General features: G+C 33.7%; 1 protein-coding gene across 1 annotated transcript; it reads right to left on the bottom strand.

The window, feature by feature from the left end:
• Positions 1–7,810: 7,810 nt before the first annotated feature.
• LOC144835951 (uncharacterized) lies at positions 7,811–16,147 on the bottom strand. Its single transcript, XM_078691087.1, has 3 exons — positions 15,912–16,147; positions 8,211–9,598; positions 7,811–7,939 (listed from the first exon to the last, which is right to left on the bottom strand). Exons 2-3 carry the CDS (start codon positions 9,596–9,598, stop codon positions 7,834–7,836), a joined length of 1,494 nt encoding a protein of 497 aa, XP_078547213.1. The 5' UTR covers positions 15,912–16,147; the 3' UTR covers positions 7,811–7,833.
• Positions 16,148–22,182: the final 6,035 nt, after the last annotated feature.

Below are 22,182 nucleotides of genomic sequence, written 5' to 3'. Positions count from 1 at the left end.
GTTGTAAATCTCCTAATCTCATGGAAATGACGTTGAATTTGAATCCTTTCCTTATGTGACAGTACATATTTCTTTAGGAAATCATTATTGGTAATTCTTTGCTAGATTTCCAAAAACGACCTTGACGAAGCTACCCTTTTATGGCTAATTTATGAAGGAAACAGTATCTAGTTATGTAACAACAGTCGTAAAACTCGTTATTTACAAAGCACTCTGCACTCATCAACCAACCAAGATACAATAGTGATTTCCTGAACAATGTTAATGATTCTGGTCAATTAGCTTTCCTTCTTAAACTATAGACATTCATAAGTACGTAGAGGAGGCCGATATAATGATGGTTTTATCAAGTCAATTTTTCAGCAAGTGAAGTGGTAATAATAATTGTATTTAACTATACTGTGGAGTAAGATGCATGTGTTTAGTACTTTCTACAACCAGACATCCAAGTCCGCGGAAAAGTCTTATACATTAAACAATAACAAGTCAATGTTCCAGAGTAAAATTGTATTAAATATTATGTTTAGTCAACTAGCGTTCATTCTCTAAACCAGACATCCAAGTCCGCGGAAAAGTCTTAAACAATAATGTTTTTAACAAGTCGATGTTCCAGCTGAGTGAAATTGTAATATTAAGTTTAGTCAACTAGCGTTCCTTCTTTAAACCAGACATCCAAGTCCGCGGAAAAGACTTAAACAATAATGTTTTTAACAAGTCGATGTTCCAGCTGAGTGAAAATATAATATTAAGTTTAGTCAACTAGCGTTCCTTCTTTAAACCAGACATCCAAGTCCGCGGAAAAGACTTAAACAACAATGTTTTTAGCAAGTCAATGTTCCAGCTGAGTGAAATTGTAATACTATGTTTAGTCAACTAGCATTCCTTCTCTAAACCAGATATCCAAGTCCGCGGAAAAGTTTTAAACAATAATGTTTTTAGCAAGTCGATGTTCCAGCAATTGGAATTGTAATATTAGGTTTAGTCAACTAGCGTTCCTTCTCTAAACCAGACATCCAGTTCCGCGGAAAAGACTTAAACAATAATGTTTTTAGCAAGTCAATGTTCCAGCTGAGTGAAATTGTAATACTATGTTTAGTCAACTAGAGTTCCTTCTCTAAACCAGACATCCAAGTCCGCGGAAAAGTTTTAAACAATAATGTTTTTAGCAAGTCGATGTTCCAGCAATTGGAATTGTAATATTAGGTTTAGTCAACTAGCGTTCCTTCTCTAAACCAGACATCCAGTTCCGCGGAAAAGTCTTAAACAATAATGTTTTTAGCAAGTCGATGTTCCAGCAATTGGAATTGTAATATTAGGTTTAGTCAACTAGCGTTCCTTCTCTAAACCAGACATCCAGTTCCGCGGAAAAGACTTAAACAATAATGTTTTTAGCAAGTCGATGTTCCAGCAATTGGAATTGTAATATTAGGTTTAGTCAACTAGCGTTCCTTCTCTAAACCAGACATCCAGTTCCGCGGAAAAGTCTTAAACAATAATGTTTTTAGCAAGTCAATGTTCCAGCTGAGTGAAATTGTAATACTATGTTTAGTCAACTAGAGTTCCTTCTCTAAACCAGACATCCAAGTCCGCGGAAAAGTTTTAAACAATAATGTTTTTAGCAAGTCGATGTTCCAGCAATTGGAATTGTAATATTAGGTTTAGTCAACTAGCGTTCCTTCTCTAAACCAGACATCCAGTTCCGCGGAAAAGTCTTAAACAATAATGTTTTTAGCAAGTCTATGTTCTAGCAATTGGAATATTACGTTTAGTCAACTAGCGTTCCTTCTCCAACAAGACATCCAAGTCTACAGAGAGTCAGCAAGTAGAATTGTAATATTACAATTAGTCAACTATCGCTTACAAATCCACGTGAAAGTCTTACAATACAATAACGTTATCTTGCAATGATGTTTTAACAAATAGATATTCCAGAATGGAAATACAGCAGTTATGATCAACAAATCGACCAGTTAGTTACCGCAACATTCCATCAAACACACCGTCCTCTGAATTGCAAATGTTTTACGAAGCAGTTCATTTTAAGATACTTGTACAGTTCTATAATTAGTAAACCCGTCTCACATTTTATTACCTCCGTACCAGCTTAATTTCAAATGCTGGTATCGGCATCAGCAACGTTTATTAAATAAGTCTTAATTCAAACAAATATGATGAAAGTAGTTGAAAATCGTGATGTTATGGTTATATTATATTTGCTCTCCATACCTAATGGTGATTATTTTAATATATAAAGGTAGGTATCCATCATACGCGCGGTCTTCAAATGAATAATTCGTGATATCCTATTCCTGCCTTGTAGTCTTTTCTCGAGTGCAACGCAAACAATACATAATAGTTCTTCAGTATTCAATCGGTTATCAAGTTAACTATTTCTAGTTTATCTAAAAGAAGTGTGGCAAAGCAGGTATTAGTAATTGTTCAAACACTCGGAGATACTAATACTGTTGAGCTTTGCACTCTAGTACATAGTACTTCATATTATTTAAGATAAAATCCATAGCAATCAATAAAACGTATTGGTTCATATCATGAAATACCGTAGGCCTACCGTTGTAAAGCGACAAGGGGTAGTGGTGGATCACCGCTGAAGAATCTGTGAGTCAACTGAGACAGATGACTGGCATAGTTACAAATTTCGTACAATTCGACAACGAATCTCCTAAACATGGTATATAAAACGGTAAAATCGATGTAATTTTAATTCCGTGCACATCCCAACCATTTACCAATCCTTAATAAAACGACGATATGCTTGCGTTGACACACGTTCTGTAGAATTCAATAACAGACGACTTTACACATGTGAATATACAGCAGGAGATGTTAAAGTTAAAGAAATAACTCACTTTTATATGAATGAAGTAATCACATTTTACCGCTTTGATACTGTTTTGACACTGGTACCACTCCATACAGACATCTCAGTTTAAATAAGATAATGTAGAGCATGCGTATCATAACATGCGTAACATAACATGCGTATCATAACATGCATATCATAACATAAATTAATTATATTTTAGCCCTGCCCAAATGAAATTATGGACACAAAAGATTATTAACAAATACTCTTCGTTGACAAAACATTACACCAAAACTGTACTAGTAAATAGTATTATGGTTTACGGTGATTGGGGGCGCTTTGGTCCAAAGCGAAACTGTAGAGAGATTGATCTTTGTATTTTGGCATTATTGTTTACTTGCTTAAACCTAACTATACTTGTTCGCTTGTGAATTTGGGCCCAAGACAATCAAACAACTGCCTTGCTGAGACCAGCAATGGTAGTCATAATGTTTTCAGTTCATCTTGATATTTTAATACCAGTGGAGAATGACATACACTTGAATAAGGTGTACCATTGGACGAGTGTCCAGTATCCAGCTGACGTTTTAACATCCCTTACATAGGCGGATTTCTAACCCCGGGCCCCCTACAATTTAATGCAAAACTTCGTAAACTCAATACCAATAATACTGTATTATGTACATATTCTCCGCGCAACGCGCGGTGTCTGTGTCTGGGCACGCAACTGATCGTGTCGCAGCCACAGATAAACCATGTGATCTCCGGAGCTCAGCATCCTGTTGTTAGATTGCCTTTGATCCACCACTTTCTTACGTAGACCACTGTATACATCTTACATCATAATTTAAATATAAGTGTACACAATAGAAATTATTAGAAAGTTTGCATACAGCAAAACGTTGCTAGAATGGATTCGAGATTCGAACCAAAATGATATGCTGACACATGACCTTTGAACCACTTTGATCTTCATTTCGAGTCCAATTTGAAACAATATTTTGTTAATAATCAAAATAATTCGAAACGCGTCACTTTTGCGTCATGCCTTTCTTTACCCTATATCACAATATTTTGTTAATAAACATGATTCAACCTATCTACAGTAATTACCTCCATTATCCAATAATACACTAATTGAAAATGAAAAGGTGACATTTACCAAATTATTATTCCCGTAGTATATTCAAACCTTTTAAATAATTTGTGATTGTAGATAGCGTATTTGGTAAAATCTCCGAATGTTCTATTTAATACAGTAATAATAAACAGCACTCTACCAGAGTTTATTCGGAACCCCCTCTATCCAATAATACACTAATTTAAAATGAAAAGGCGAAATTTACCAAATTATTATTTTCGTAGTATATTCAATCCTTTTAGTTAATTGGTGATTGTAGATAGCGTATTTTGATAAAATCACCGAATGTTCTATATAATACAGTAATAATAAACAGCACTCTACCAGAGTTTATTTGGAACCCCCTCTATCCAATAATACACTAATTTAAAATGAAAAGGCAAAATTTACCAAATTATTATTCCCGTAGTATATTCAATCCTTTTAGTTAATTGGTTATTGTATATAGCATATTTTGATAATATAGTAGAGAGAATTAGAGAATATAGTAATAATAAACAGCACCCTACAAGAGTTTATTCGGAACTCCCTCTAACAGTTAAAAAAGTTTATTACGCATAGAGGGCGCATTGAATTTACAGTTTGAAGAAATGGAAAATCTAGAAATCTATAGTCAAAACATATACATTTGAATATTTAATCATTTTAGTGACAAAGTTGTGTCCAAGTAGATATTTAATATTCAATTAATAATTATGCATCCTTTTCCATTTACCGTCAATTTAAAACTAATCTCTGTATGGAAGATTATTTTTGTGTACAGTACTGAAAAATCCACTCCACATCATTATGTTAACTAAAGCAAGCCTTTAGGTATTTTTATTTATTTATCTTTTATTTAAAGAACTATCTGTGATTTGTATGTATCTTTGCGATTAAAGGACATCTTTTTAATAATTAATCATAAATTAATCAAAAGAACAATTATTAATTTTAAAATGTCGAGTGGCGTTTTTGTAAGAAATATTTCTTGTTTATATTATTTTATTTGTTTGAGGTATTTTGAATTTAGAAGCCCAAATTGGTAAATGGATGAATGTGCCCCGTCTGGAACGTATTTGTAGACTATGTGTAACAGAGGAAAAGTAGAGGACGTCTTTCATCTTATTTTTAACTGTCCATTATATAATCAAGAAAGAAATCGTCTCATTCCAAATTATATTTCAAATATGTTCTACTTTGTTTAATTTTTTAAGTCTAGAAACCCAAATACGATTAAGACTAAGAAATGTTTATGTTTTAATGCCACTGGCCTATATACAGAATGAAGTCTCCTTTTGAGGAGAGTCGAACTTGAACTTGTAATATGGTCCATCATTCAAAGAAACAGCGTACAACATAAAACACATATATTTATTTTTGTTTTATTACATTGTAGTTGTAATGTACATCGTCAATTAAATTATTAATAATTACTATTAAAATGAAAGACTTGCCAACATTTATCACTACACATTTAAAAGCTTTATCATTGTAATTGTAGTAGTTTCAATAATCGAGTGGCGGCAATCACAATCGTTATTAGTATAAAGATTGAACCAACCAACCAACGCCACCCCCTTGGGTGACCCGGATATTCAGAGGAGTACACTCTGAACTGTTCAGCAGACTATTAAGTGGGTCTTAAGCCTGTCTTCCATACGCAAATATTTACGCGCGAATCAAACATCCCCGAGTTTTGATTGGTTCAGCAATTTTTAACGTCACAGAAAGTAGATGAAAATATCAATACGCATGTGCATTAGTCCATGCTTTCGATTCGCGCGAATAAATTCGCCTAATGGAAAACAGGCTCTTTCTACACTATGCGACAAAAAAAATGTGATGTGTCCATATATGGTGATGATGTCATATTATTACTACCATATTTGGGCACATCACACTTTTTTGTTAAACTAGTTTGATAGTAAAGACAGAGCTTAGTGTAGGAATCGTCATGGATTATTTTATCGTAAACAATTCAAATACAGTGCTTTTAAAACCGATATCTAAAAATGGCTGACAATGGTGCAATTGGTATACAACACCTAAATATTAACAAAGAACGTTTTGATATTTCTAAGCCTTATTTTAAATTATGCACAAACCGTGACAACAGATGAAATGCATGAATCGACTATGTGTTTCACATAACAATACGTTAAATCCACAACATAAATATGCTTTTATTATATTTGTTTGTAGATTTTTGTTAGCTCAACAGGACACTAAATTTAAATGGATTCATGCCATGCATCACTTAGAAATTATATTGGTTAAATTATGTAAAGTCATCGAGTAAACGTTACACAGTCGATTCTAGTAATGTATCATGGCTAGCGACAATAAACATCATGCAGTATCGTGTCTGCTGAACGGCAACAGGCTCATACCATCTTACTCCTAACATTAACTTAACCTAACCCTCTAACTGTCACTACACAGTACTACAACATCACACATGACATATATGTTGCTGCCAGAAGACGCGATACTGAAGAATGTTTGTTGTCATTGGACATGATACCGTGGATCTGTAAATTTAAATGACAAACCGTAGCTTGAACCCGAATTAATGTCTAAAATTACTCTCCTTTTTACACAGTAAACGGTATTTGCAGACGTAACGTCTGGTTGGAGTTTTTCTCTCCTCTATATGCCATTTCTAATTTTCTTCTAGGCTGTGAGATGAACATCAACATTTTGATAGTTTTATCGACTCAACTACTTTTTTCTATAAGGTATAGCGTTTTAATTGTTATGCTCATTTCAAGCTAACTTCAAACTGCCAGAGGCTTCGGTGTTTTTCACTTCTTGTGACGCGGCAGTGTCAGAGACTCCGGTGTTTTCTACTTCTTGTGACGCGGCAATGTCAGAGGCTTCGGTGTTTTTCACTTCTTGTGATGTTGCAGTTTCAGAGACTCTGGCGTTTTCTACTTCGTGTGACGTGGCAATGTCAGGCTTTGGTGTTTTCCACTTCTTGTAATGCGGCGCCGCCGGGGACGTCACGGTTACCAACATCTTGCTATAAAGCAGCATCGGCGGTATCGTTGTTTCCCACTTCTTCAATAGAAAAAGCACCGCTTCCCACTCTAAGCCAGAACTCATCGATTCTCATCTGTATGTCTTACTTGTTTTAATTGCTTTATATTTGTGTAGCTCCAAAATTAAATAACTAGTTTGGTTTATGTACAGTACCCTGATACAGTATTCATTACACAGAAACAGCATCCGTATTTTACAACGTAATAAATTATAATCTTACATACTTGTTTACATATTATTTACAATATATTTACAGGGTTAATTATTATTATTATTATCATTTAAAAAAATTCTATGAATTTTTAAAAAATGCAAATGCAATATTAAAGACGGAATGGCAGGTGTATGATATGCAAATGACTCATTATACGTGTGTACTGATTCGCCCTTCTTTTAACGCCCCAACGCATCTCATTAACATTGGTTCCGATATAGAAGCACCATTGCAAGAAATAATTTGTCGATGGATCGTCCGAACTGTCACTTGAGATTGGTCAACTCACTTTCGTTGCGCCTACGTCATGGCGTAATATATAACGGTATAAATACGTAGAAACCTAGGAACTCACAGTTCAGTACTGTACTGTACGTATGTCATGCATTTTCTTAGAAGCCATCATTGTTGTGAATAAAGTATTGACTTTAACTTCTTGTCGTTATGTGGATACACTTAATATTATATGATGCGCTGTACTGTATAATCTCCCTGGTATAATAATAAACATTTTCTGTGTGAACATTTCGACATCTTTTTTTGCCGAAACACGATTATTTTGTCCTGAATTAATACTGATTGGGTTACATCATTCTAAATAAAAAAAAATAAAAAAAATTTCTTTTTTCATCAATAGTTTCGGCTTGTGCTCAATCGCTGAGAATTACGGTTTCTTACTCTCGGAGGCGTAGTGGTAAGATACGCCATTGTTATTCCCATTCCCAACTCGCACAGCCTAAAGAAAGAAAACAAAAATATATATGATTAATCATAAACGAAGATTTTTCTTCTGGTATTAGGTGCATTTCTAAAGCTCACTGGCGTAACGCAGGAAGAAAGGGCCCCTGGATTAGCGCCACCTAACGCTGGGTAGTTTCATTCGCGCTGCTTATGTTTCTCAGGCCCCTTAGCTCTGGCCCTCTGGAGGCTTAGACAGTGAGCGCTCATGCCGTTACGCCACTGCTGAAGCTCATTTTAATGGTCCGAATTTAGGCCCAATTTCTTACCTCATAACAGTTTGGAACGAATACCATCCCCATGGCTCTAGTTGTTTGTCTTCTGCCAGAACACTGAAAACTCCAAACATGGCGTACGTGCTAATCAGACAAATTATCGCAGCAAACGTTGTTGTTGCCATGGTTATACGGATCATTTTTGTAATTAATGATGTTTTCTTGTTTATTATACTCATTCCTTTTATGGATTTTACGCCATATTGTTTTTTTCTTAGAAAACGATTTCCTTTTATTGAGGTTAAAAATCTCGACGTACGCGTCGTGTAAACACGTCCGTTTGAGGTGCTTAAAGCGTCCGTTGAAACAGCCAATGAAACGACATCTATCTCCAAATGAGTTGGTTGGTTAGCATTTTGTTGCACACGTGTTTCCTTATCTGTGATTGGCTCGCCATCAAACACGTCATCAATATTGGAGTTTTCAGAATCGCTGCGGACGGTATAACGCGTTCCATTCGCGTCAATAATATTGTTCGGTTCCAAATCCGTTTTTATAAACACTTCAGTATCAGTAACTGATTGTTTCTGATCAGCTATTGGACTTTGCTGATCATGTGATATGCTCACTTTTATTGCTTCGTCTGTTAAGTTGTTGTAAGTGTCAGTAATGTTTCCATTAACAGGTAAACTGTACATATTCTGTTTGGTATCAGTTCCGGATATCACAGCAGGCACGGTGCTGTTCTGTTTGTCCTTACTGCTGGCTTGTTTCGATTTACGGAATTTAAACCGTCCACACACACCGTCAGACGCGCTATTAATATTGTATAACGTCTTTCTGTTTTGCCTTTTAACGTTATAAACTTTCCAAGCAGAGTATGAAAATCCAACACATAGTACCATTCCCCATATTATAAACGTACCTTGGCATAACATAACAAGGATCCACGTATTGCCGACAAACGCCACGATGAAGTCTGCGGTGAGTACAAACGCAAAATGGCCGATAATAATCCCAACAAGAATTCGTGAATTCTGTAATTTTGGAGATAAAAGTTTGAACTTACTACTTTCTAAAAATGCCCAGTTCACCAATGAAAAGCCAGAAGTCAAACAGGGGAACGAAACGTTAAACAGAATCTGTGCCCCAAGCTCGCTAAATATTTCTCTTGAGCGGTACGGATCGACCATTAAAAATATAGTCCGCATGAGACAGAGTAGGAAAACCAGTACGTTGACGGCTATGAAAAATGATTTCAATTTCCCATTATTGTATTTTACTAATAGATGAGTTGTATATATGCAGTAAATTCCAAGTAAAAAGAAACACGCCCCAATTCCGAAAGTATGAAGTTCCCAAGCCCAGTCCCATGTGACTGTTGCTGTTTCCCATTCTGGTACGGGTTCTGCCCGTACGTTTGGTTCGTCAGCGTCTGCCATCTGTAAATGAAAAAAGAAACACTGAATAAACAACATTGATAATAGCAACAGGACTATTCGAAGGATTCGGCAAAATGATCGAACAAAACTCAAATAAAACATTGACAAAACCAGTATTCAAATTTCTAGGCCTACTATATTAGACTTGACAAGTTTAAACCAGTAAAGAGTGAAAATAATGTCACTCTTCCCTGATTAAACTTTTAAATTAATAGGCAATAATAGTACCGATTTTCTTTTTTCTAGATTGGAAGAGCCAATTTCGTATGGTCTTCATTATATTTTACACCATATATAATCCCTCTTCCCCATCACACAATATGTTGCACGCGCGCGTTTAATAACTGATGATAACGAACGAGTATTGCACGCGCGCGTCGTAAAGTGACGCGTGACTACGGTACTTAATTAGGAGAATGACTCATGTTTTCTATAATTTTCTCACATATCCATCTATCATGCGATTAAGTAATCAAATGCTTTCTTTGTAAACTGTTTAAAATCTAATTTATTAATTTATCCTGTTTAAAAACACTCTGGCTGCTGATTGACGTTGCACAGCCGTTATTTAATCACTGAATTACATAACTGGAATTACTATTTAGTATAAAGAAAAAATTGGTCCTTGATTTAAACATAAACCTTGTTAATGGACATAATTACTTTGCATAATTATTTTTATTTCAAAATACCGGTAGGAAAAACAATCTTTACACAGTATTAAATTTAGCACGTCCTTCGAGGTATGCTAATGGTTGTATTTGATCCACGATTAAAGTGAAATTATCTTAGGCCTACGCGTGCAGATTTCAATTTGGTTTTTGTTATTGTTGTTACAGACGAAATCAACACCGTCCAGTACCATGCTTTGCAAAATGTTAGCATAACCTCAACACTATCGAATTAAGTTTGGCAGCAATGTTTGTTAGGACCAATCGGGAACGAATGAAAACAAAAATCAGTTGGTGAAGTTGGTTGTGGTGGTGCGCAGAGGTTGGACAATCTATTACACGTCGTTCCCTAGTCTAGTCGATTCAATAAAAAAAAAACTATATATGTTGGCACACATGGCGTATAATGCTCGAGCAAACAAAATGCTTGATACAGACAACTTTCGAAACGCTGCGCCGACTGGTGGACAATAGCATAGACCAGACAATAAATAGTGACTTGGGGAAAGTCAGTCCTCCCCAGGCCCATACTGAGTACAGTAAATGCCAATACCATATATGAACCGGGTGACACAGGTTCAATAGACTTTCTAAATCCGGGTGGTGTTTGGCTCGAATGGCCTAACACCACCGTACATTTTTACTGATTCAAATCGTTCGTTATTAACAACTGTAACGTAGACAATACGTGAAATAAACGTACCAGGAAATCAAACGTTTGAACAATACTAGGAACAAAATACAATACAAAAGCAGAGACAAGTGAAAAAGAATCATGCATAAAAATGCACAAAGGGAACCTGAAAGAAGGGGATGATTAAACATGGAGGATTTGAATAAGTAATTATGAATGCACCGACACGTTCCAATCAACAAAAATGATAGGCCTAAACAATGCAATGTTGAACTTTATATTTGTAGACCAGGCCCTAACATTTTGTAGACTCCACTTCGATTCATTTCGCTATTTTGGTGAACCCGTGGACATTTTAACTCTTTTCTCATTTTGTTTGTATTACGTCTTACGTGTGAAATAGAAACAAAACAAATAGGCATAAATATTGATTACTGTATATATTAAAATGTTACGGTAACAGCATGTCGACAATTGGTAACAGCTGTCCTCTATGGAATTATACATAGGCCATCACAACATAACCACAAATCACATTTATGAGTCAATTGTACTTATTACAATAGTACTGTTTGGTTTTTATTATTATAACATTTTTATTATTGTTGTAAAATGTATAGTTAGCATTGTAATGTGGTTTTAGTAAATTTTGATGAAGTACGCACCTTTATATCGAAGTGTGTCACTGTTACAAAAGTGTATGTTCAAATAAATTATTATTATTATTATAGGCCTATTACATAAACAAATAATTAAATACGATTCCATTTACTTTTATTAGAACATTATTATTGTTAATATTTTGTATTTTCTTTGGAATGTTTTGGTACCGTCTTTATCATATACATAAATAACCATTGATTGCTTAGAATTTAGATGAATGTTCATCTTAGCACGATCTACTGTTTTATTGTACAGAATATAGATTCTATAAATTCCACCCATTTCTGTGTTGGACCTAAGGTTTCCATCCATTTCTGTGTTGGACCTAAGGTTTCCATTCATTTCTGTGTTGGACCTAGGTTTCCATCCATTTCTGTGTTGGACCTAAAGTTTCCATCCATTTCTGTGTTGGACCTAAGGTTTCCATCCATTTCTGTGTTGGACCTAGGTATCCATTTCTGTGTTGGACCTAGGTTTCCATCTATTTCTGTGTTGGACCTAAGGTTCCTATCCATTTCTGTTTGGCTTTTGGCCCATGGTTTCATCTTTGGCCGCTTGCCGAATTGTTTATGACTTTAATAATTTAATTTCACTGAAGTGTTTTTCTCATATCTATTTATTGGCCTATACAGAATATAAAATAATATAAGTATTTCTTTCACTGTACTTGCGTCAACAACACGTACGGTTTGATATTGGTTTTATACGCATATAAACACATAAAATAATAAAAATTGATTTATAAGCGAATTGTCAACAAAGACCTTTAATTTAATGCGAATAATCTCAATTAGGATTCAATATTTCTAACTTCAATTGTATATTTTTTTTTCGAACGAGACGACCTCCCACTAATATACTCATATGTCTATTTATTATATGGGACACGTATTCGAAATAAAAATTGATTGATTCTATATCGTGTGATCGTTTTGTACATTACTCCAATTTTAGATGCTTTGGTATTGTATGTATTGTATAGTTAATCGTACACAGACATTTAGGTCTATTAAATTGCGAACACTTTTTAATGCCAGTACAATTTAGAAATATAATTTACAATGAAAGAAATTCTTATCCCTCCAAACATGATGCAACCATTGCTCCATACAATACATCTAAAAACATCCGGCAGCGTATACCACACACTAAAAAATACTTGATATGGGCCTAAAAATGTCATTTTTTCCATGCTGACTATGAATTCATATTTGCATATCCCCAATTCTAAAGGAAAGAATATTTGTTTTTTCCGGTGCTGGACATATAAATAACAATTAAAGATAAGGTAGAACCAACTATTAAGGGGACTACATATTAACCTCAAATTTCCCCGACGAACTAAAGAGGCCACCCTCTACTCATGGGACACCCTTGTAGTATTAAAGATGTATTGTCCCCCAAAACATGAAAAATGAAGATTAATTAAGTCAGACTTTGAATAGGTTATTTTGTAGTAAGTTTTAATAAAGGTAATCAATTCCGTAGAAAAAAAACCCCAAAAAATGTTTTCACTTATAAAATAACATAATAAATGGTTAAATTCAAACAAAAATCTATTGGCTGGCTCTAAATTACAGTTTTTTCAGGTAAATAATATTATTTTTTAAATCAAATTTTTGGTCAAACTATTATGTGACACTAAAATGGCATATTACAAAAAATGTTTTTCAATTATTTTTCCGGGGGACAATATATCTTTAGGGAACATCTTGTTGTTGGGTACCGAAGGTGGCCCCTAACTAGATGTCTATACTGTTGTCTTATAAACTACATAAATGAAATGCCATGTTAATAAACACAAACCAACTAGCTGGCTAATAATACACTCGCTGACGTCTTGTAAATTAAATTGCACATCGGCGATTCTAAATACAGGATTTTGGATTATTTTTTAATCTCTTCATTGCTAAGGATCAACGGATTAAATTAATAATCCGTTGTAAGAATAACATTAGATATACACAATTGCAATGATAAATGGTGTACTAATCTTGGACACAAAATTATTTAATAAAAAGATTAATATAGCTTTATTGACTTATTTAGTAGGATGGTATACATACTTGTTGTTTTCATTATATAGGCCCTACTCTATTTTGCTATACATGGTTAGTATAGTATTATTATTATTATTATTATTTATTCAGGCAAAAGATATATTTTACAAAATATAATACAAATCAACAAATTAAACAAACACGACGCAAGAAGAAAAAATAAAATCATGTCAGTAGCTGCCAGGAAAGCACAAAAGCACCCTAAGCCACAGACGATTGGGTCAAATGTCACACAATATTTGAAATATATTTAATTATACGTCAGAGGTAAAAGGTACACACTCATTTGGCGTTTAAATGTTATAGTTTGGCCATTTATGTTTTTGTTTTATACTAAAAAATAAATGTCCCCCCGCCCAGAAATTGACCAACATTATAGTGTTATATTCAGATATTAATGGTTCTATTTCAATGAATGTTCAATTTTCAATTCGATTTTAAAAATTAAATCAGTTACTGCAATTTCAGACTACATTCAACCTTTTCAGATTACAAACACCTGTTAAAAAAAATATCCAAGGCTTTGACCGAGAATCAATAAAAACAGTGTTGATTTATGATTTATATACACGCCTACGGCGTTAACATACACCTTCTATTTTGTTCCATGTCAAATTGTTATTGGCCTTCCCATTCAAAATGCTAATGAAAACGAACCTATATATTCTATAATAAACAATGCTTTAATATACAACAATGAGTGAAAAATAGTTAATGTTCTCATGAAGAATTCCCTACAAGGATTCCACATACGCGAGGAGCACACGCGAGCCCCACACACGAGACAACACACGCGAGACAGCACACGTTAAAATGATGCATTGAAAATATTACCAACTGCTTACTCATAGTCTGACTACCATGAAATATCATATAACGACCGTTAAAAATAATCGCTAGATATTAAATTCTAAATTAAACGCTTTATGCACAGCGGCAAAAAAACAAAGCCTCCAAAGGTAAATACAATATGGTCATAAACTATAACTCGGATTGTAAATACGACATCATTTTATTATTAATAATATATTTCTAGGCCTATACTAATTATTATTATTATTATTATTAATAATAATAACACAGTAGAACTCTTCCTTTTGGGACACTTTCTGTCAATTGAACGAAGGGTAAATATAACTAAGGTGTCCTCTTAATAAAATAGGGTTCCTTACTTATAAACCGTTCAAAAGAAGAATGGTCTATTAAAGCAGGTGAAGAGTAAAATGTCTCTTTCCTGATTAAAACAACAGTATTCAATTCACCTCATGCAAAACGAAAGTATGTCAATTCTGGTCAAATGTCCGAGCGGTTAATTAAGGCAGGGGCACCGTTTGCTCCTAGTTGTGGTGGTGGAACAATTCTTCTCGGATAAGGACTATAAACCGTAGGTCCAGTGTACACAGTTATAACCCAGTTCATTATTCGAAATGAGTAGAGGTTACCACGGTGAATTGGTTCACAAAATAGCCCCTTTTCAGAAGGATTACCACCTATCTGCTAAGACAGTGATTAATTTACTATTGGTAATCCTTGGCCTGCACATGTGCCTAAATATAGAATGATAAACATGAAATATAAGGAAAATATTAATATCTATAATGTTCAAGGCCCTAGACGTTCCCTGTAGGCATATACTACAGTAGTTTCCTTTGAAACCCAACAAAGTCAAGGTCGCTGACTCCAATAAAAACAAGTGTAAACAGAACATATAGGTTACAGTACGTGCAAGGAGGAAGAAAGGGGCTTGCGAAGGTAAAAAGACATTGTTTGAATGAGTTATAGTTTCATGATAATAATAAGCGGAAATATGAATCAATAATACACTCATAATTGAATACGTATACGGCTCAATTATATTCAATTATATAATCTATTGTATGATGTAGGTATTTCATGCATTGTCGAATCTGTACTTACTTTCGAAAAAAATAGTGTCCTACCAACCAAGGGAGGTCAACAAATCTACTTCCAACGGTTATGCCTCAAAACAAACGCTTTACTGTTTCTGTAACTAAAGTGAGAGGTATTTCTCTGCGATATAAGTGAATCTAAACTTGCGTTCACATTGTAATTCAATAAATAAGATCCATTCAGACGAGTATTGCAAACGCCACTCTACTACAGTAAAATACTTTCCAATTATGACTGATATCAAAACACGCGTAGTGTAGACCTACTTTCGTTCTGCTGCTGATAGCCAAATAAGGTATGATTGCCTTAATTAAACGTATTAACTGTCCGTGCAAATAACCCGCGTTCACATTAGTAACATTAAAGTAACTCACCCGTTCAGACCAACTCCCTGTTCAGACAAGTATCATAAACACAAATTACTGTATAAAGAACTCTATAGCTAAATATTAAAACATCGTCATTGTGTGTAATCCAACTAAATTCAGCAAACAACCACCACTACCAGCCTCGAATTTCATGGATTAACGACGGAGGACAAAAGAATCGTGCTAAATGATATACCATTGGAGGAGGCGGTACTATTACTAAAGTGACGTCACCTATTTTGTCAGGCGATAGATATTACGGGATAATACAATACAATAAATCAATATTTTGGGTCGTTTGTTTGTCATTGGGTGTATTTTATTATGTATTGGTCACTGTTCCGGGAAACTTGTTACCACAACCTGTTTGGTAACCAACCGTACAGATGCGGGACATGGTATTACGCTGTGTAATGCCTTGCGTAGTGACAAACTGTAAAGCAAGCTCTGTCTACACATGGAGTTAGATAACTTCATGGTCTACACTATCAAACCATGGAGTTATAAAATTAATTATTTATAACTCCATGATCAAACTTTATGTGACAAAATAATGTGATGTGCCCATATATGGACATGATGATGTCATATCACTACTATATTTGGGCATATCACTACCATATTTGGGCACATCACACTTTTTTTGTCAAACTAGTTTGATAGTGTAGACAGAGCTTAACGTCATGGAAGATAGCAATAGACACACTGCAGAGTTTCTGACAGGAAACAATAGTTATGTTTAAACTAATGAAAGTACAGTACAAACTTAAATCACAACATATTTTATAACTTTGGTTATTTTCATATACTTGGATTATGCAAAACATTGTGTTAAGCTCTGCCTACACTATCAAACTAGTTTGACAAAAAAGTGTGATGAGCCCAAACATGGTAGTATTATGCCCAAATGAAGTAGTAATGACATCATAATGTCCATATATGAGCACATCACATTTTTTGTCACAAAGACAGAGCTTTATGTTCCGCGTATTTTGATCTGTGTTCACATTAATTTATTATCTCGGAATATTTCTAAAAAAAGAAATATGTTAAATTTAATCAATTAATTGTGGGTTTGTATCTCACGTAATTGAGTTGTTATTGTGTTATATTAAATTAAAATCTAATTATTTAATAATATCTAAAATCAAATAAAAAACATCATGTAGATCAATAACCTTTTTGTGACGTAAAACAATCTGGAACCAATCATAAAAATGAAAATCCAATTATTTAATAATATCTAAAATCAAATAAAATACATCATATAGATCAATAACCTTTTTGTGACGTAAAACAATCTAGAACCAATCATAAATCAGGAATGATCGATTTTCTTTATGTGATATTTATGCAATCTTTGTCGACCAAAATTGTTAAATGAAGAATTCTGTATTTGATAAATCACATAGTACATTATTGGACACAGACTATACATAACATAATTCTCTTTCGTTATATTCTGTTTTTTTTAAAATTCAGTAAAATGCCAAAATCGATTGGAAGTAGAATGCCAAAATCGATTGGTATGGCGTGGTAGGTGGTGTTATCATGGTTTCTTTTATTCAACTTCTCACTAATTAAAATGCATATATTATTTATTTTACTTTATGTCTTTAGGCAATGTGGCCTCGGATTACCAATAGTAAATTAATCACTGTCCTATCAGATAGGTGGCAATCCCCCTGATTAGAAAAGAAAATAAAAAAAATATATATATTTGTGAAGGATAGGACCAACAGGTGGTGAACACCTCTAAAACGGTCCAGTCCCTATTGCACAATGAAAACGTATATATTAAAATAGCATATTAAAGAAATAAGTTTGTCTTTAAAAAAAGCTAACGTCATTAGTGACGTAGGAATATTATAAAGGGGTTGTTCACTCTTGATTTATTGGACGTGCTACGGTATTATTATTACGTAGGAGTATAAACAGTTGAACTGACCAAACGTCTGATAACACCACACGACAAATTTAGATAACTTTAAGTAACTGTTTATTTATCACATGACAAGCTTACCAAATCCGGTTGGTCGACATTCTTTGGTTTTTTTTATTAAAGTACTAAACAGTATCAATATTGTTTTGTATTCCTGTTTGTAAACCAACATACGATCTTAAGCTCTGTCTCACCTACACTATTAAACTTTTATGTGGCAAAAAAAATTGATGTGCTCATATATGGACATGATGATGTCATATCACTACCATATTTAAGCATATCACTACCATATTCGGGCACATCACACCATTTTCATAGATAGTCATTTAATAGTTATTAAGATTAAGGTTTCTTAAGTCTATTTGTGAAAAATATTAGGTGTGGATTAAAATATTTCGCATAGAGAAGGGGCCTAGATACAACACTGAATATGTATCAATCAGTAATAAATAACAACACTAATTAAGACTATTTAACATTCAGAATTGAATAAATATCGAACTCCAGATTTTAGTTAATATTTTTTTAAAATTATTTTTGAATTAGTATTGTCTTTAACGCTTTTCTAAATATCTTGGGCACTGCCTACTTTCTTTTATTGATTACTTTATACTTTTTAATCATAATATTTATTCATTCTTGACTCGTTATATACTTTACCTGAACATATTATGTTTACCTCATTTTCTTGAAGGAAGAAATAAATGTTACGTTGAAATTGAAAATAGGGAATATAATAAAATAGTCGAACCTATTTTGGTCCCGATTGAGAGACTGCCATTCTGTGTATGAAACGCCGATCACGATGAAGCCAATTTTACTCGATTGTTAGGTGTGTTCTAGCAGATAAAAGCGTTGTTGACACAAAACTCTTATAGAAACTAAATCGATATTTGTATAGTAATTGTTCAGTCCTAATTCACTTTCAGTTTTTAAAGTTAATTGTGTAGTTTGTACTTGAAATTGTTTTTAAAAGTCACTTACCATAATCATAAAGATATTTAGTATTTCTATAAGTGGTATTTTATCATTGACCTTGTATAGGCCTATATAACATAGCTACAGTAATGCAATCTCTAGTAGGTTTAATTTATTAATTGTACATAGTATAATAGAATATGGAATGCAATTAAAATGTTTGAAAAATGTTTTAAATTATTTTAACCCACAAGGTCGTCAAAGATGCAATTTTAAATAGATATTCTATCGAAGCAAAATATTCAGAGTTTTGATTTCGAGTCAAACAGTGATGGTTTATACTAACGCTCTGTTTACACTATCAGAAAAGTGTCATGTGCCCCAATATGGTAGTGATATGACGTCATCATGTCCATATATTTCACATCACATAAAGTTTGATAGTGTAGACAGAGCTTTAGATGGTTCACCGTATAGAACATGGAGGAATAGACATTTTCTCTCTATTCAACGTAATCAATTTACGTAATGTAATTAATTTACGTAACGTAATTAATTTCGTAAAATAACGTTAATTTATAGAAAGTAATTCATTTACGTAAAGTAACGTTATTAATGTACCTAGCACAATTCATTTATGTAAAGTAATTCATTTATTAATAATTTCACTCTTCCCTGATCGTAATTTCACTCTTCCCTGATCGTAATTTCACTCTTCCCTGATCGTAATTTCACTCTTCCCTGATCGTAATTTTACTCTTTCATGATCGTAATTTTACTCTTCCCTGATCGTAATTTCACTCTTTCCTGATCGTAATTTCACTCTTTCCTGATCGTAATTTCACTCTTTCCTGATCGTAATTTCACTCTTCCCTGATCGTAATTTCACTCTTCCCTGATCGTAATTTCACTCTTCCCTGATCGTAATTTCACTCTATCCCGATTGTAATTTCACTCTTCCCTGATCGTAATTTTACTCTTCATTCACTGATCGTAATTTTAGTCTTCATTCACTGATCGTAATTTCACTCTTCCCTGATCGTAATTTCACTCTTTCTGATTGTAATTTCACTCTTGGCTGATCGTAATTTCACTCTTCTAAAGAGGAAAAACAAAAACAAACAAAAAACGTTTGTAAATGATGATAGCTTACCCCTTTTTACTTCGGTAACGTGAATTTGATGAGATATCTGAATTTGCTCCACTCTCTTTGTTTAGGGTGGCTCTCCTTCTATCTTCTAATTTCGGTTCAGCGTGACGTTATCTTGATGCGATTTACGCGTGTCCAATTCCGAGTGAGATATCTGGCTTACTCATTTGTGTTTCGAAATCCCACTCTTTATCCAGGATGGTCTAGTAAAACATAGGTGAATACAAATACCAGTTACTACAAAAGATAAAAACTAATTTTACCATACCATTGACCAATCATGTGTATGTAAGTATGTAGTGTTCCAATGGGTTATTCCATTAAAACATAAGGGTGTGTAATGTACTAAATTTGGTACATTGTTGTAAAACTTCACACAACTAATAGGCCTACCTACCACACAGGCCGTACACTGGTGTCTATTATCAATAAATAGACTAAGCCATGTTATTGTTTTATTTCCGGTAACGATTACTAATTGTATATTGTATGACCTTGATATCTACCAGCATTTATATTCCAAGAAATTTAATGTTTATTTTTACATACAAAATAAACTTAATAATAGTTTTTGCAGGATGTACAGCCCACATGTTAATTTATTTGTAAACAATAATTAAATCATTCCTCCAAGAAACAGTTTCCCCAATTTCTTAAATATAATTTTTCTGGCTGCTTTTATTATCGTTATCGATGTATCTCCATTGAGATCCAGCCACTGACATCATTGTCATTTTTTCAGTAATTTGCCTTTGGATTTAACATTATACATTATTTAAGTTGGCCTAGAGTGTATTTGGCAATACCGTACGTGTACAGTAAAGGTGGTATACTATAGGTATACTATTTTTAATTAATAATAAATGTAAAATAAAAAATGGCTCATTTTAAAAAATAAACAAAATAAAGACGGTCCCGAAGTTGCTGAACTATTTAATAACGTAATAAGAATATTAACTATATAATAGATCTGCAATTTTCGATTGAGGATCGCTTAAAACACATGATCTAAAATAGAGTATGTAGGCCTATCATAAAACGCAACCAAAACTACACTAATTGGTGGCTTGGATAATACTATAAAGCTCTGTCTATACTATCAAATGTGATGTGCCAATATATTGACATGACGTCATATCACTACCCTATTTAAGCATATCACTACCATATTTGGGCACATCACACTTTTTTTGTAAAACTAGTTTGACAGTGTAGACAGAGCTAAACACAACAAGTAAAACGTTCTACACATTTAAAATGTGTACAACCAAGACTAAATCACTGTCTACACTATCAAACTAGTTTGACAAGAAAAGTGTAATGTACCAAAATATGGACACATCACATTTTGTCACATAAAGTTTGATAGTGCAGACAGAGCTTAAGATTGTGGCTCGGTGTAGGTCAGTGGAACTTTGATGTAAGGTGCGTCTAACCATGAACGTAAGATCTAACCATGGAGAACTTATTAGGCCTATTAATAGTAGTCTTATATAGTCCATAGTCTAAACTAAAATTACAACGTATTTAGTAGTATTTTTATATTACTGTACCTCATTAACAGCATCAATTTTAAGACATTTCACTCCATTTATCAGCACTATTTCGTATTTTTACCAGACGTCAACATAGGGAATAAAAACAATACACCGGAAAAAGTGATGGTGGAGATCCTTTAGATAATCCGTTTAAGTAGACTGAAACGAAAACAATTCTCGCGAACAGGCGTCATTCGTAGGAGTGGTAACTAATAATAAACATATCCATAAATGGTTTATTAATTAAGCGACACACCTCCTATACAATTAATTTTCCGCTCTCCTGTTTATTGAACAAGTCGTAATTTAGTATCCAGTTCTGTTTTGTAATATTGCAAGAGGTAGGACATTGAGGAGGGTTTTATAGAAGCCTAAATTCGTTGGCTCGCTTTTCTCACTCTATCTCTCCAATTTGAAGTTATGATAACTGCCAATCGTGGCTCTTTCTCGACATATAATACACATATTCATAAATTATTAATTAAGCGAAATACCTCGTCCGATATTATTAATTATACCCTCTTCTGTTTATAGAACAATGTCGTATTAGTTTAGTATCGAGCTATGTTTTGTATTATAGCTAGAGGTAGGAATGGAGTGTTTCATAGAAGCTCAAACTCGTGGGTTCTCTCCCCCTCACGCGCTCCCCAAATTGAAGTTATGATATGATGCAAAATCGTTAGCTCTTTCTTTCCATTAAAGCGTGGTTCCCACTAGAACGCAACG

The sequence above is a fragment of the Antedon bifida genome, chromosome 2 (assembly GCF_963402885.1).
Source record: "Antedon bifida chromosome 2, ecAntBifi1.1, whole genome shotgun sequence".
Classification (NCBI taxonomy): domain Eukaryota; kingdom Metazoa; phylum Echinodermata; class Crinoidea; order Comatulida; family Antedonidae; genus Antedon; species Antedon bifida.
This window is presented reverse-complemented; position numbering and strand designations above follow the sequence as displayed.